This window comes from Carlito syrichta, unplaced genomic scaffold (assembly GCF_000164805.1).
Source record: "Carlito syrichta isolate Samal-C Ts95f unplaced genomic scaffold, Tarsius_syrichta-2.0.1 Scaffold303270, whole genome shotgun sequence".
Lineage (NCBI taxonomy): Eukaryota > Metazoa > Chordata > Mammalia > Primates > Tarsiidae > Carlito > Carlito syrichta.
The window spans coordinates 218,439-235,707 of NW_007247366.1; the positions used below are offsets into that span (position 1 = coordinate 218,439).

The 17,269-nt window shown below is 49.3% G+C and overlaps 1 protein-coding gene across 3 annotated transcripts in view; it reads right to left on the reverse strand.

Annotated features, from left to right (window-relative positions):
- Nucleotides 1-13,812, reverse strand: part of SHISA5 (shisa family member 5) — a 29,040-nt gene extending 15,228 nt beyond the window's left edge. The window contains exons 1-2 of one of the 3 annotated variants that reach the window (XM_021712437.1): nt 13,740-13,812; nt 10,741-10,877 (exon numbers count right to left, since the gene is read on the reverse strand). In XM_021712437.1, the coding sequence (XP_021568112.1) occupies nt 10,741-10,877; nt 13,740-13,806 (204 nt within the window). In that variant the 5' untranslated portion in view covers nt 13,807-13,812. Of the gene's footprint in view, nt 1-10,391; nt 10,428-10,726; nt 10,878-13,739 lie in introns of those variants that run through there. The other 2 variants (XM_008058258.2, XM_021712439.1) reach the window with 2 other exon arrangements.
- Between the last annotated feature and the right edge of the window lie 3,457 nt (nt 13,813-17,269).

Below are 17,269 nucleotides of genomic sequence, written 5' to 3' on the forward strand. Positions count from 1 at the left end.
ACCACGCCCGGCTAGTTTTTGATTTATTGTAGAGACGAGGTCTCACCAAGTTGCTCAGGCGGGTCTCAAACCCGCCAGCTCAGGAGCGGCCACTGCAGCCTTGACCTGCTGGGCTCCAGTGATCCTTCTACCTCAGCCTCCCAAAGGAGCGGGATTACAGGCTGAGCCGCTGAGCCAACGAGCCCAGCTTGGTTTTTTTTGTTTTGTTTGTTTTTTGAGTTGGAGTCTCACTCTGTCACCCAAGCTGGAATGCAGTGGCACGCTCACAACCACTGCAGCTCGACCTGCTAGACTCAAGCAATCCTTTAGCCTCAGCCTTCCAAATAGCTGGAACTACAAGGCATGTACCACCACACCCAGCTAATAATTTTATTTATTGTAGAGATGAGGTTTCACCAAGTTACCCAAGCTGGCCTCAAATCCCTGGACTCAGGCAATCCTCTCACCTTGGCCTCCCCAAGTGCTGGGATTACAGGTTTGATCCACCATGCCCAGCTGTGTCTTTTTTTTTTTTTTTTTGAGTTGGATTATCACTCTGTCACCCAGGCAGGAGTGCAGTAGCATGCTCACGGCCACTGTAGCCTTGAACAGCTGGGCTCAGGTGATCCTTCTGCTTCAGCCTTCCAAGTAGCTGGAACCACAAGTGTGTGCCACCACGCCCAGCTAATTTTTTGATTTATTGTAGAAATGAGTTCTCGCCATGTTGCCCAGGCTGGTCTCGAACCCCTGGTCTCAAGAAATCCTGGGATTATGCATGAGCCACCATGCCCAGTCGGATTTCCTTCTTTCTTTTTTTTTTTTTTGAGTTGGAGTCTCACTCTGTCACTCAGACTAGAGTGCAGTGGCCGCTCCTGGCCACTGCAGCCTTGACCTGCTGGGCTCCAGTGATCCTTCTGCCTCAGCCTTCCAAGTAGCTGGAACTATGGGCATGCGCTACCATGCCTGGCTAATTTTTGATTTATTATAGAGATGAGGTCTCACAAAGTTGTCCAGGCGGGTCTCGAACCTGCAGGCTCAGGCAATCCATTCACCTTGGCCTCCCAAAGCACTGGGATTACAGGCTGAGCCACCGAGCCCAGCCCGGATTTCCTTCTTTATAAGGCTGAGCGGTATTCTGTTGTGCAAATATACCACATTATCTTTTTTTTTTTTAATACCACATTTTCTTTATACATTCATCCACTGATGGACACTCAGGTGGATTCTATACCTTGGCTCTTGTGAATAATGCTGCAATGAACATGGGCATGCAGATACATCTCTTTGAGTTACGGATTTCATATTCTTTGAATATATACCCAGTGGCGGATTTGCTGGATCATATTGTGGTTGTACTTTTTTTTTTTTGAGGAAACTCTATACTGTTTTTCACAATGACAATGATCTGTATCTTGCCTATACATTTGTTAAGACTTATGAACTAAAACATTAAAATCTGTGCATTTTATTGTATGTAATCATATCTCTTTTTTATTTTTATTTTTTGAGACAAAGCCTCACTCTGTTTCCCAGACTCAAGTGCAGTGGCACAATCAGCTCACTGCAACCTCAAACAAACTCCTGAGCTCAAGTTATCCTTCCATCTTAGCCTCCCAAGTAACTAAGACTACAGGCGTGTACCACCACATATGCCTAATTTTTTTTTTGTAGAAATAGTGTCTCAATATGTTGCCCAGACTGGTCTTGAATTCCCTCCCAAAGTTCTGGGATTACAAGGGTGAGCCACCATACCCAGTTGCGATTTTTAAAAAGATTAACAATACCAAATTTTGGAGAGGACATAGAGCAAACTGGAACTCTCATAGACTCCAACTAAAAAAAAAAGTATAAGGATTAAAATAGAAGAAATAAAACTGTCATTATTTGCAGATGATAGTAACTATTGCTGTAGAAAATCATTCAATTTTTTTTTTCGAGTAGGAGTCTCACTGTGTCGCCCAGGCTGGAGTACAGTGGCATGCTCACAGCCACCACAGCCTCGACCTGCTGGGCACAGGTGATCTTTCCACCTCAGCCTTCCAAGTAGCTGGAATTACAGACGTGCACCACCATGCCTGACTCATTTTTTGATTTATGGTAGAGTCAAGGTCTCATCAAGCTGTCCAGGCTGATCTTGAACCCGTAGGTTTAGGTAATCCTCTCACCTCTGCCTCCCAAAGTGCTGGGATTATAGGTGTGAGCTGGCAAAATTATTCAATTTAAGAAGTAAATTTAGTAAAGTCTCTGACTACTAGGTCAATATATAAAAATTGTGTATATATGTGATATCGAAAAACATATATTTGGTCTTTGAATCCATTTCCTGGCATATAACTCCTAAAATCCTCAGAATCTTCAAAGTGATAGAGCAAGAGAGGTGATTGATAATGAAAAAAGATAGAAAGAAAAATCCAGCGATAAGTGTTTTTTTCTATACTCATGATTTGAATGGTGCCTGGCAGCTCCTAAGCAGCTTCAGAATAGGAGCTTGTTATCAGAAAGACCAAGACAAAATTAGGATTTTCAACTCCATCCCTAACCTCTGGGCCAGGAAGAGGAGCTGAAGGTTAATTTGATCACCAAAGGCCAATGGTTTAATCAATTATGCCTACATAATGAAGCTTCCATAACAATAAAAAAGAACAAAGGGCAGTTTTGTGGGCTGAGCCCTCAACCTGTGAGATTTGATGCTATTGCCAGGTACATAGTGTTAGAATAAAATTAGAGACACCCAGCTGGTGTCCACTGCAAAACTGACCGCTTGCTGGAATGTGGGGAGAAATTCCTACACATTTGGTCACAAAGTCTTCTGTGTTGATTATTGTCTTGTGAGAGCATAGAAAAAGCACTTTGAGTTTGTTTTTCCACCCTCATATATATGTTAATGAAAGTGTTACCAACCTAGACAACATACCAAGACCTCATCTCTACAAAAAATCAAAAAGTAACTGGGTGTTGTGGCATGCACCTGTAGTCTCAGCTACTTAGGAAGCTAAGGCAGAAGAATCGCCTGAGCCCAGGAGGTTGAGGCTACAGTGTGCTGTGATCACACCACACGACTCCAGCCTGGGTGACACAGTGAGACCCCAACTTAAAAAAAAATAATAGGCTGGGCGCAATGGCTCATGGCTATCATCCCAGTACTTTGGGAGGCTGAGGTAAGAGGATGGGCTCGAGACCAGCCTGGACAACTTGGCAAGACCTAATCTCTACAATAAATAAAACTAGGCAGGCATGGCGGCATGTGCCTGTAGTTCCAGCTACTTGGAAGCCTGAGGCGGAAGGATTGCCGGAGCCCAACAGGTTGAGGCTGCGGTGGCCGTGAGCGTGCCACTGCACTCTAGCCTGGGCGACAGAGTGAGACTCCTACTCAAAAAAATAAAATAAAATAATAATAATAATAAGCTATACTATTTATAGTGCCATCAACTATGTAGAAAAAAAATACAATAAAAGATATACAAGATTTTGATATAGAAAACTGTAGCTGGGCACAGTGGCTCATGCTTGTAATGCCAGCACTTTGGGAGGCAGAGGCAAGAAGATTGCCTGAGTCTGGGGGTCAAGACCAGCAACTTGGCAAGACCCTGTCTCTACAATAAATCAGAAATGTACTGGGTGTGGTAGCGCGCGCCTGTAGTTCCAACTACTTGGAAGGCCAAGGTGGAAGGATCACCTGAGCCCAACAAGGCTGGGGTGGCCATGAGTGTGCCACTGCACTCCAGCCTGGATGACAGAGTGAGACTCTGACTTAAAAAAAAAAACAAAAACCGTAACACATCACTGAAAGAAAAATGAAAGAAAACTAAATATTTGAGAAGATATACCATGCTGACGGACTGGAAAGCTCAACATAGTAAAATGCCAATTCTATAAAAATGGTATATTGAGCCAATGCAATCCAAGCTGGCTTTACTGACAAGCTGATTCAAAAACTTATAAGGTAATACCAAAGACCAAAAATAGCCAAATTGGCTAGGTGCAGTGGGCTCATGCCTGTAATCTCAGCACTTTGGGATGCCGAGGTGAGTGGATTGCCTGAGCCCCTGGGTTCGAGACCCACCCGGGTAACTTGGTGAGACCTTGTCTCTACAATAAATCAAAACTTAGCCCAGCATGGTAGCGTGTGCCTGGAGGTTCGGCCACTTGGAAGGCTGAGGCGAAAGGATCGCCAGAGCCCAGCAGGTAGAGGCTGCGGTGGCCGGGAGTATACCAATGCACTCTAGTCTGGGCGACAGAGTGAAACTCCAACTAAAAAAAAGAAAAAATATTTGCCAGGTATGATGGTGCACACCTGTGGTTCCAGCTACTTGGAAAGCTGAAGCAGAAGGATTGCCTGAGCCCAGTAGGTCAAGGCTGTGGTGATCGTGAGCATGCCACTGTACTCCAGAATGGGCGATAGAGTGACACTCCAACTCAAAAAAAAACACAAACACACAAAAATAGTCAAATTATAGAATATCATGCCTTATTACAAAAGGTACAGTTATCATGAGCCCGCTGTCAGCTCAAAGACAGACAAATGCAACATAATAGAGCCTAGAGACGTAGCCTTCTATGTGGACACTTGATTTGGCACTGCAGGGTGATTAAAAAATGATATTTTTCTCAATAAATGGTGCTGGGTCAACTAAATATCCATATTACAAAATAAAATTTAATTTTTTTTTTGAGTTGGAGTCTCATTCTGTCACCCAGACTGGAGTGCAGTGCCATGCTCCTAGCCACCACAGCCTCGACCTGCTGGACTCCGGTGATCCTTCCGCCTCAGTCTTCCAAGTAGCCAGAACTACAGGTGCACGCTACTATGGCCGGCTAATTTTTTAAAATTTTATTTTATTGTAGAGGCAAGGTCTCGCCAAGTTGCCTGGGTGGGTCTCAAACCCGCGGTTTCTGGCAATCCACTCGTCTCAGCCTCCCAAAGTGCTGGGATTATAGGCTGAGCCACTGAGCCCGGTCTGATTTTTTTTTTGAGTTGGAGTCTCACTCTGTCGCCCAGACTGGAGTGCAGTGGCCGCTCCTGGCCACCTCAGCCTCGACCTGCTGGTCTCCGGAGAGCCTTCTGCCTCAGCCTTCCAAGTTTTTTTTTTTGAATCAAGAGTCCCACTCTATCATCCAGACTGGAGTGTAGTGGTACACTCATGGCCACTGCAGCCTCGACCTACAGGGCTCAGGCAATCATTCTGCCTCAGTCTTCCAAGTAGCTGGGGTTATAGGTATAAGCCACCACACCCAGCTAAAATTTGATTATTACATCAACTACTAGGCATATACTTAAAAAGAACACATACAGCCAAATGTGATAGCATGTGCCTGTAGTCCTAGCTACTTGGGTGGCTGAGGTGGATGATCACTTGAGCCTAAAAGTTCAAGTCCAGCCCGGGCAAAAGGAGAGCCAGGAGTGGTGGTTCACACCTATAATCTCAGCACTTTGGGAGGCAGAGATGAGATTATATGAACCCAGGGGTTCAAGACCAGCCTGGGTAATTTGGCAAGACCTCATCTCTACAATAAATAAAAAAATTAGCCAGGCTGGGTGGTGCCTGCCTATAGTTCCAGCTACAGGAAGGCTAAGGCAGAAGGTGGAAGGTTGAGGCATAAGGATCGCCTTAGCCTAGTAGGTTGAGGCTTTAGTAACTGTGAGCATGCCACTGCACTCCAGCCTGGGTAAAAGAGTAAGACTCTGACTCAAAAAAAAAAAAGACTTTATTCAGCAGCATACAGATGAAAACATGAGGCCAGGCTCGGTGGCTCAGCCTGTAATCCTAACACTTTGGGAGGCTGAGGCGAGAGGACTTCCTGAACCCACAGGTTTGAGACCCACTCAGGTAACTTGGCGAGACCTCGTCTCTACAATAAATCAAAAATTAGCTGGGCGTGGTAGCGAGCGCCTGTAGTGCCAGCTATTTGGAAGGCTGAGGTGGAAGGATCACAGGAGCCCAGCAGGTCGAGGCTGCAGTGGCCGTGAGTGTGCCACTGCCCTCCAGCCTGGTGACAGAGTGAGATTCCAACTCAAAAAAAAAAAGAAAGAAAGAAAAGCTAGGAAATATGCACATGGAACAGAGAAATGTAGCATGTGTCTGATCAGAGTTCTAAAAGGAAAGGAGAAGGGGGAAGAAGCAGTATTTAAAGAAGCAGTAGCTAGGCATGGTGGCTCATGCCTGTAATCCCAGAATTTGGGGAAGCCAAGATGGGAGGATAGCCAAGGCCAGGGGTTCAAACCAGCCTGGACAACATAATGACACCCCATCTTCTCTACAAAATAATTTTTTTTTTAGTTAGACTTGGTGGCACACGTCTATAGTCCCAGATACTCAGGAAGCAGAGGTGGGAGGATCTCTTGAGCCCGGGAGTTCGAGGCCACAGAGTTGTATGATCGTGCCACTTATTCCAGCCTGGGCAACAGAGCAAGACTCCACTCAAATTAAAACAAAAAAAGCAATGGCAGAGAATTGTCCATACCTGATGAGAGGCACTAAATCACAGATTCAAGAAATTTAACAAATCCATAGCAGCATAAATAAAAATAAATCCATATCTACATACAACACAGTATAACTGAATAATACCAAATACAAGAAAAAAAAAATCTTAAAAAACAATCAGAAAGGGAAAAAAAAAAAGGATTTTTGGGTTTTTTTGAGTCAGGGTTTTACGCTATTGCACCAGGCTAGAGTGCAGTGGCCCAATCATGGCTCACAGCAGCCTCGACCTTCTGGGCTCAGGTGATCCTTCCGCCTCAGCCTTCTAAGTAGCTGGAACCAGGTGTGAACCACCATACCCAGTCAGATCTCGAATTTCTAATCTCAAACAATCCTCCCACCTCAGCCTTTCAAAGTGCTAGGATTACAGTCATGAGTCACGGCGTCACCCAGGATTTCTTTTAAATGAGAAACAAACTAGTCAGAACAGTGGCTCATGTCTGTAATCCCAGCACTCTGGGAGATGGAGGTGAGAAGGATTGCCTGAGTCCAGGGGTTTGAGAACATCCTGGGTAACTTGGCAAGACCTCATCTCTATAGTAAATCAAAAAATCAGCTGGGTGTGGTGGCACACGCCTGTGGTTCCAGGTACTTGGAAGGCTGAGGCAGAAGGATTACCTGAGCCCAACAGGATGAGGTGTGGGTGGCTGTGAGCACGACACTGCACTATAGCCTGGGCAACAGTGAGACTCCAACTCCAAAAAAAAAAAGATGAGGAACAAACTGACTGTTGAGCAGATGTCTCAACAGAAATAATAGAAGCTAGGAGACAGTGGAATGGTACCTTCAACATGCTAAGAAAAAATAACCATCAACCTAAATTCTATGCTCAGATAAAATATTATTTTAGAAGGAGTAATTTACCATATTAACAGAATAAAAACAGAAAAGTCATATGATCATCTCTACAGATGCACAAAAAGCATTTGATAAAATTTAACATCCATTTGTGATTAAAACTAGAAATAGCAGAAGACTTCCTCAACTTGATAAAGAGCATCAATGAAAGAGCAACAGCTAATATCATCCTACTAGTCAAAGACTGAATGCTTCCCCCCCATACTAGAAATAAGACAGAGGTGTCTGCTTTCATCACTTCTACCCAACATTGTACTAGAGGGTCTAGCCAGTGCAATAAGGCAAGAAAAAAGAACAGAGACACACAGAACAGAAAAGAAGTAAACAGCATGAGAAAAATATGGAGTACAAACAAACCAAAACAACACAGGAAGTAAAAAAGACAGAAATGCAGAACAAGAGAAACAAATAGAAAGCACAAGATAAAATGGCAATTATAATCCCAGAATAGACCAGGCTTGGTGACTCAGCCTATAATTCCAGCACTTTGGGAGGCCGAGGGTTCGAGTCTGTGGGTTCGAGACCAGCCCTGCAACTTGGCAAGACCTTGTCTCCACAATAAATAAAAAAATTAGTCAGGCATGGTAGCACGCACGTGCCTGTAGTTCTGGCTACTTGGAATGCTGAGGTGAAAGGATCACTGGAGCCCAGCAGGTTGATGCTGGGGTGACCATAGGCGTGCCACTGTACTCCAGCCTGGGTGACGGAGTGAGACTCTACCTTAAAAAAAAAAAAAAAAAAATCCTGCTGGGCTCAGTGATTCAGCCTGTAATCCCACGCTTTGGGAAGCTGAGGTGAGTGGATTGCTTGAGACTGCGGGTTCGAGACCCACCTGGGCAACTTGGCGAGACCTCATCTCTACAATAAATCAAAAATTAGCTGGCGTGGTAGCGTGCGCTGTAGTTCTGGCTACTTGGAAGGCTGAGGCAGAAGGATCACTGGAGCCCAGCAGGTTGAGGCTGCAGTGGCTGGGAGCCTGCCACTGCACTCCAGTCTGGGCAACAGAGTAAGACTCCAACTCAAAAAAAAAAATTCCAGAATATCAGTAACTACATTAATTTTAAATGGAACAAATACTCCTACTTTAAGAAAAATTACCACAATGAAGTGCGGTATAGTGGCTCACACCTGTAATCTCAATACTTTGGGAGGCAGAGGTGAGAGGATTGCCTGAGCCCAGGGTTTGAGACCAGCCTGAGCAACATGGCAGGACCTTGTCTCTACAATAAATAAAAAAATTAGCCCAATGTGGTGGCCTGCATCTGAAGTTCCAGCTACTTGGAAGACTGAGGCAGAAGGATCACCTGAGCCCAATAGGTCAAGGCTACAGTGGCTGTGAGTGTGCCACTGCACTCCACATGGTGGTACGCACCTGTGGTTCTAGCAACTTGGAAGGCTGTGGCCAAAGAATCACCTGAGCTCAGTAGGTCAAGGCTGCAGTGGCCATGAGTGTGCACTCCAGCCTGGGTGACAGAGTGACACTCCAACCCAAAAAAAAAAAAATTACTGCAATGAATTTTTTAAAAGACATTTGTAAAAGATAAGGTTGCCAAAAGTATGAAAGTGAAAGGGTAGAAGACAACCTGTCGGAAACTCTGAGGCTTGGCTGGCGAGTGTGCAGTCCAGAGCAGTACTCCCAAGAACACTTGGAAGTCCTTAGTTGGTAACTGTGCATATCTATCACCCAGGAACTCCACTCCCACGTATATTTCCAAGAAAGTCTTATGCAGCTCCATAAAGAGAAGCAGGAGAAGCCGGGCTCAGTGGCTCAGCCTGTAATCCCGCTCCTTTGGGAGGCTGAGGTGAGTGGATTGCCTAAGTCCGCAGGTTCGAGACCCGCCTGGGCAACTTGGCAAGACCTCATCTCTACAATAAATCAAAAATTAGCTGGGCATGGTAGCACATGCCTGTAGTTCTAGCTACTTGGAAGGCTGAGGCGGAAGGATCGCCGGAGCTCAGCAGGTCGAGGCTGCAGTGGCCGGGAGCAGCCACTGCACTCTAGCCTGGGTGACAGAGTGAGACTCCAACTCAAAAAAAAAAAAAGAGAAGCAGGAGAACGCATATGAGAATGCCACTGAAGCTATCTATCATGGCAACAATTTTGGATTCACACCACGGAAAAGGACATGCAATGGTGAGCACAGGCCAGAAGTGTCACAGTCACGTGGACGGGTATTACAAACACTACACTGAATGCAAAAGGTGGGTTCACTGTAATCCAAAACGGTGACCACAAAACAAGACTTTGTAAGAACATAATCAATCAAAAGGATCCACCTTAAACACAGCAGACTGGTTGCCTATGGGGTGGGAAGGAAATGGAACAGTAATGAGAGATAAAAGTAAATATATAAGCTGGGCATGGTGGCACATGTCTGCTACTCAGGACGCTAGGTGGGAGGATCACTTGACTCCAGAAGTTCAACACTAGCCTGGTTAATATGGCAAGAGCTCATCTCTACAGAAAAATACATAAAATTAAAATTTTTTTTTTTTTGAGCTGGAGTCTCACTCTGTTGCCCAGAATGGAGTGCAGTGGCACGCTCCTGGCCACTACAGCCTCAACCTGCTGGGCTCTGGCGATCCTTTCGCCTCAGGCTTCCGAGTAGCCGGAATTACAGGCACCGCTACCATGCCCGGCTGATTTTTTTATTTATTGTAGAGATGAGGTCTCGCCAAGTTGCCCAGGCAGGTCTCAAACCCGCAGGCTCAGGCAATCCACTCACCACAGCCTCCCAAAGCGCGGGATTACAGGCTGAGCCATCAAGCCCGGCTAAAATTAAAATTTAAAACATAAATAAAATAAATAAGATAGTAGGTGGTCGGTCTCGCCCAGATCAGTGATGACCACCTCAACCCTCTAAATCTGGTGCCAAACACAAAGGAAACACAGAATGTGTCAAACACAGACACACGCAGGAGCCTGGAACCTTGGTCCCAGTCCACTGAACACCCAAAACGCAGGGTAAAGGTGCACAGCCCCCACTGGGGCACCTGCCCATGCATTGTACCCTCCAGGGCTCACAAGAGAGTGCCTGCACAAAGCATATCCCCCCAGGTGCATGCACATACCGTGGGGTACGCTCATGTCCAGGTGCTCCACATGTTGGTACAGGTACACACCCAGGGGTAAGCCACAGGGCCAGCTGAGAACACAGACCCCTGAGAAATCTGCTCAGCCCAGGGCTGGGTGAGCCGAAATCCTCGAGGGTAAAAGGGAAACAGACAAGGGACTAACTGAGCAGATGTGGGGTATATAGCCTAGAAGAGGGGCTCCCCAAATCCCCTCTGGTCCAATGTTCCAGCCACCATCACAAGAGGGCTGAAGAGCCAGAAGGGCAGGGCTATTTATCTTCCATGCACTTTTCTGCTAGGCACAGATTCAGGCCACCTACCCTGTGACTCACCTGGCCTCAGGCACAGCACAGTTTTCCCCACTCCATTCCATTTTCTTCTGTATGTCAGAGCAGCAGTATTGGTTGTTACAGGTACCACAGCAGAAAACCGGACAGAACTCGGGGTTGAATCCAGGGGAAGTCACACACATCTCACCATGGGCTGGAACAGAGACACGTACCTGTTCACCTACGGCCCTCAGCCTCAGTCATGCCCCAGCCCACACAGCACTTGTCCCAGCACAGCCACCACACACAAACACACTGGGCTGTCTCCTAGCCATCCCAGTCCTGGCCACCTCTCACCCTCTGGTCACAGCTCCTCCCAGCCTTGTCCTATCCTCTGGGCAGAGCTGCCCCAACTGGGCTCCCTCTCCCCCTTGCCAGTCCACAGGTCTTCTGACAGGAAAGTCAACTTTCTAAGTGTAAGTCTGACTGGGCCACTCCCAGCTCTCAGACCATCCCGAGTTCTCATTTCTTCAGGATCAAGGCCAGGGTCTTAGAAGCAGCGTCTAGACTGCAATTACCCCAGCTTTCTAGCCTGCCCACATTCTTGCCTGTTTCCCATCCACCACCTTTCAACTCTATATCCTTCAAGGCCTTACTCCAGGCCACCTCCTCCAGAAGTCGCACAGCTGAACCGAACACCCCAACTATCTGCTAGAGACCAACTATCTGCACTGGACTGTCCTGTTCCCTTTTCTATTTTCTTTTTTTGAGTGGGAGTCTCACTCTGTCACCCAGGCTGAAATGCATGGCACACTGCTCACCACCACTGCAGCCTTGACCTGCTGGGCTCAGGCAATCTTTCTGCCTCAGCCTTCCAAGTAGCTGGAACTCCAGGCACATGCTACCATGCCCAGTTGATTCTTTGTAAAGACAAGGTCTTGCCAAGTTGCCCAGGCTGGTCTTGAACCTCTGAGCTCAGGCAATCCTCTTGCCTTGGCCTCCCAAAGTACTGGGATTACAGGTTTGAGCCACTGCGCCCAGCCAACTGTCCAGTCTGTCCAGTTCTTCATCCTCATTCCCTCTCCCCATCACTCAGTCACAGCAGCCTCAGCCCCTGCTGGACATCACAACTTCAGGGGCCCAGCCCTCTCAGACCTGATGGCAGGGTGACTCCTGATCAATTCAGTCATACCCACCACACAAATGTCCATAAAGCACTTAGCCCTGGGCTGGGCCTGCTGCTGCAAGCAGGAAATGTTTGTGTCTTCTGTGGCCATGGCTCCAAGGCAGTGGCACAGTCTGAGCCATCACAAGGCTCTCAGCCACAGAGTTGGGATCTAATGACATCCTTATAAGCCTCAATATACAAGGTCTTGCTGAGGGGACCTGGCTAATGACAAATGTGGAAAATGACCCAGGGCTTTGGGTGACCAGGTTTACAAACCTCCAGGGAGCTACTACAGTCAAATGTTCCCATGTTTCCTTAGGCTACATTAACAGAGACCTAGCACCCATAAGCAGGAGGGGACATTACTGGATTCTGCCAGGGCAGACTCCAAACGGACACCTGGGCCGGGTGCAGTGGCTCAATCTGTATTTTCAGAACTTTGTGAGGCCCAGGCAAGAGGATTGCCTGAGTTTTGGGGTTTGAGACCAGCCTGGAAAACTTGGTGAGACCTCCTCTCTACAATAAATCACAAAAACTAGCTGGGCGCGGTGGCCTGCATCTGTAGTTCCAGCTACTTGCAAGGCTGAGGTGGGAGGATCACCTAAGCCCAGTGGGTCAAGGCTGCAGTGGCCATAAGCGTGCCACTGCACTCCAGCCTGGGCAACAAGAGTGAGACTCCAACTCAAAAAAAAAAAACAAAAAACCCAAATGGAACAGCTAATCCCGCAAGGCCTCCATGAGTACATTAGGATGAAGGCAAGTCTGATGATTATCCCTGAGGTGTACCTATGTGGGCCTGAAAACAGTCCCAGCACAGCACATGGACTCTAGAGCCCCAGTCTGGCCAGTGTATCGCCCCCCCCTGGGGCTGTCAGTGGAACTTGGCCCAAAGAGGGACACAGAATGACCTCCTTGAGAAGAGGTAGCTTTGCAGGAGGCAGCACTATGTTCTCGGCAGCTCCAGGCAGAACCCTGCTCTGGGCAAAGCCGCAGAGGATGAGACCATCAACAAGCCCCAGCTTGGCCGGCCATGCATCATCAGCACGGCCTTATGCAGCTGCGTGGCTCAGATGAGCCCACTTGAAAGGAGAGTCTTTACAGAACAGCTCCTGCCCAGCCCAAGCCTCTGAACTGGGGCAGAAGACACACACCGGTGAGTCTATTTAGGCCAAAAGTCCATGGCACAAATGCTCTCTGACCCCCACACCTGACTGAACCCCCATACCCTCCTACAGGCTCACTCCAGGACTCCCTGTTCTCATTTTCCCACCCCTGGCCCTCCAGATTCATCCTAGCTCCCAGGAAATAAAGTCTTTCTTCCCTACCCCAAAGGGGTCTTTGGCTTCCCATGGCTAGGCAGGAGGCCAATCCAATTCCACCCCTAAAAGGCCCCAGCCTGCCCTCCAGAGTCAGTGAATCATCAGTCTACAACCAACACGCAGAGTGTCTCCTCCACCCCAGAGTTCAGCCTCAGCGCCCAGCTCTCCAGGAACACTGGGACCATTGGAGGCTTTGGTGTGGGCTCCCAGCCAGTAAACAGAGGCTGAGAGGGAAGGCCTCCGATTGAGGGGCCAGGCCTTTCTGCTGCCACAGCCCCGGGCTAAAGCCAGGCAGGGAATTGTACCCCAGCCTCTGGGGACCCAATCGCCTGGGACATCGGCGGGGGGGCAAGCCCTCCCCATCGTCCCAGGACACACAAAGGTGGCAGCTGCCTGGGGTCTGGGCTGTGTCCGTTCAGGCAGGCATGAGTGCTGGGGTGGAGGAAAGGTCCGTCGTCCTGCGGGTTCGCAGACGGCCTCGGGCTTTTAGGGGTCGGTGGGGGGCGCTGTGGGTCTGGTGTCGCCTGGCTTGCGAGAAGTATCAGTCTGGTCCCGGGCAGGACGAACCGCCCCCCACTCCCAGGCTCACCACCCGGAGGCGGCGGTAGCAGCAGCAGCAGCAACAGGATCCGCGGCGCGGGGACCGGCGCAGCCATGGCTAGGCGAGCAGGCGGACAGGCCGACGGACCGACGGACGGAAGCACCGAGTCGAGGTGCTGCCGCAGCCTCAGCGACCCGCGCGGCCGCCCCACTCCCGTGCCCCGCCCTGCCCTGGCGGTTCCCGGAACCCCCGCCCGGGAGGAGGAGGAGGGCAGAAGGAGGGGGAGAGGGGAAGTAGAGGAGGAGGGGAGGTAGGGAAGCGGACACCCCTCCTAGGCTCGGGGCCAGCTCCGCGCCCGGTGTCTGCGCGAAAACTTGGGACTCGTTTCCGGGACACGGGCAGGCACCAGGAGACGCACCGAGGTGACTCCTGGATACTTTGGGGGCGGGGGCAGTCCCCAAGCCTTGGGGCCCGGAGGGGGTCCCAGCAGGAACCTGCCTTCTAACACTTGAGCACCTACTGTGTAGCTGGGAGGCCAGCCAAAGCCCTTTCCTCCCCGCGGGTTCCTCTCTTGCCCCGCGGGCCCTCGCTTGCCCGAGGGCTACCTGAGGACCAGGAGAGATGGTGCCAGATCGTGCCCAGCGCAGGTCTTGGAACTCAGTAGGCACCCTACAAATACCGTTTCCCTTCAGGAAGCCCAGTCCCAAGAATTCACAGGAACCCAGCTCTGAGTACACGCCATCCCCTCCTCTTCAGGCTGACACCCATCCCCGTGGTGATCCTGGCCCCCAAGCCCAGGCAGGTTTACGCTCTCCCAACCCCCCTACCTCCACTCAGTGGACCTAGACCGAGGGTAGGAACTGGCAGCTACCAGGACACATACTGGGCCGATTCCTGGCACAAGGCTAACAGGCTGCCACTGTCCCCTCACTGTGGGGCAGGGGTACGGACAGAACCAGGATGTCTCACCTGCCCCACCTTGCACCTGGAAGAATCAGAACGTTGTACTCAAGGCAGAAAAATGTGAAATGTCACACTAACAGGGCACCTGAGCCAATGTATGCTCCCTGTGTGCCACCACATCTTTCTCACCTGGGTGTAGGGGCATTGCTGTGGACAAGGAGAGAAACCCAAAAGGACAACCTGGGAGGTCCCCAACAGTTTCCCAGCCTAGGATATTAGAATGGGGAGAGGAAGGCCCGGGTCTCAAAGAAGCCCCCTTCATCACCTGGCCAAGAAGGACTTAAGTCTTAACATGCTCAGCACACATACATGGTGGCGGGGGGTCCAGTTGCCACCAGGCCAGGTTCTAGTAACCCTTCCCACCCTGCTCCTGCAGGCCTGGGAATGGAAAGGGCTCCCACAGATGCTAGGTCCAGGTGCTGCACTAATCCTAGGGCCTCCCCAATCTACTTACAGCTCTGTAAACAGCACTTTTGTTAAACTCTCTTCAAATATGAATGACTCTTTTTTTTGAGTTGGAGTCTCACTCTTGCCCAGGCTGGAGTGTAGTGGCACGCTCATGGCCACTGCAGCCTTGACCTGCTGAGCTCAGGCAATCCTTCTGCCTCAGCCTTCCAAGTAGCTGGAACTATAGGCATGCACCACCACACCTGGCTAATTTTTTTTTTTTTTTAATTGGAGTCTCACTCTGTCGCCCAGACTGGAGTGCAGTGGCTGCTCCCGGCCACCGCAGCCTCCATCTGCTAGGCTCCGGCAATCCTTCCGCCTCAGCCTTCCAAGTAGCTGGAATTACAGGCGCGCGCTACCCACACCCAGCTAATTTTTTGATTTATTGTAGAGATGAGGTCTCACCAAGTTGCCCAGGTGGGTCTCGAACCCACGGGCTCAGGCAATTCACTCATCTCAGCCTCCCAAAGCGCTGGGATTACAGGCTGAGCCACTGAGCCCGGCTTAATTTTTTGATTTATTATAGAGATGAAGTCTTGCCAATTTGCCAGACTGGTCTTGAACTCATAAGCTTAGGCAATCCTCTCACCTCAGCCTCCCAAAGTGCTGGGATTATAGGCGTGAGCCACCATGCATGGCCAAGAATGACTGTTTTCTATTGGGGCCTTGGTTACAATGTAGGTGGGAACTCTGCTTGGGTCTGTTGGGCCAAAGTAATGCTCAGTAATACTCAGAAAGTCCCATGCCCAACAGGGTGTGGGTGATCAGGTACAGATGGACCCATCAGCCCAGGACTGATCGCAGGGTGAGAGTGGTGAGTGCTAACATAGAGCGCTGCTTGAGGGCTCTTGCCACATCTCTTCACCCAGCACCTGGGCCCCTTTCCTCCATATCAGAAGGTAATCAAGCCAGATACTCTCTTTTCCAGCTTTCTTTGCTCTAGGACAAGGACTTTTGGCCTAGGCCCAGCCAATAAGATGTACCCTCCCTGGAGTCTGATGGGGATTTGGATGATCAGCTTTCATGAGAGGCTGTAGCAGCAGCATGTATCTGGGTTGTATGAGTTACAACATCCCCAGCTTGCCCAGGGTGGCAGCAGCAGTGACATGCTCACTAGGCCAAAGGAGAACTGTGATTTGGGCTGGAGATGCTGCTGCTTGGACTTGGAGCCTTGCTCTCCAGCCCTCTTGGAGAGGGTTACACAGTTCCTTTTCATAAACTGTGTTTTTGATTAAGTTGGTCAGAGCCAGTGTCCTCCAACTGATAGATAAGTTCTCGCCCCGGAGTGGTAGCAGGTGCCCAGGGAAATGAGGGTATGTCTGGAGTGGTCACCTGCCTGGCTGGAGCTAAAGGCAGTGGAAATTCAGCTTGGATGAAAAAAAGGGCTCTGGTGACCCGTGGCAGACAGAGGGGACAGAGCTAGTTAAGTCCTCACTGTGGTGTGGTATAGTAAAAAAATAATTTTCCAGGCTGGGCCTGGTGGCTCACACCTGTAATCCAGCACTTTGGAAAGCAGAGATGAGAGGATTGCCTAAGCTCAGGGGTTTGAGACCAGCCTGGGCGACATGGCAAGACTTCATTTCTACAATAAATCAAAAAATTAGCCAGGTGTGATGGCACATGCCTGTAGTTTCAGCTACATGGAAGGCTGAGGTGGGAGGATTACCTGGACCTAGCAGGTCAAGACTGTGGTGGCCGTGAGCATGCCACTGCACTCCAGCAGCCTGGGTGACAAAGTGATATTCTGGCTCAAAAATAATACTAATAATTTTCCAGCCTTAGTTCCCTATTCCTGGCACAAAGCTCCCAAAACACTTGGAATTTACTTTCTTATGCAAATGAGATGACTCCCTGCAAAGGGCCACTAGATCACTTTAGGATGTAGGCTGATCTCCAGAAAGACCAAACCTGGATAAAATGGAGGGTTGGAGCTTTTAGTTCCATCCTCCAACCTCCAGGGAAGGGAGAGAGGCTAGAGACTTAGTTTAATCACCAATAGTCAATGACTTAGTCAATAAAAACCCTTAAACATGCTGGGTGCGGTGGTTCATGCCTGTAATCCTAGTACTTTGGGAGGACGAGATGAGTGAATTGCCTGAGCCTGCAGGGGCGAGACCTCATCTCTACAATAAAATTAAAAATTAGCCGGGCATGGTAGTGCGCGCCTG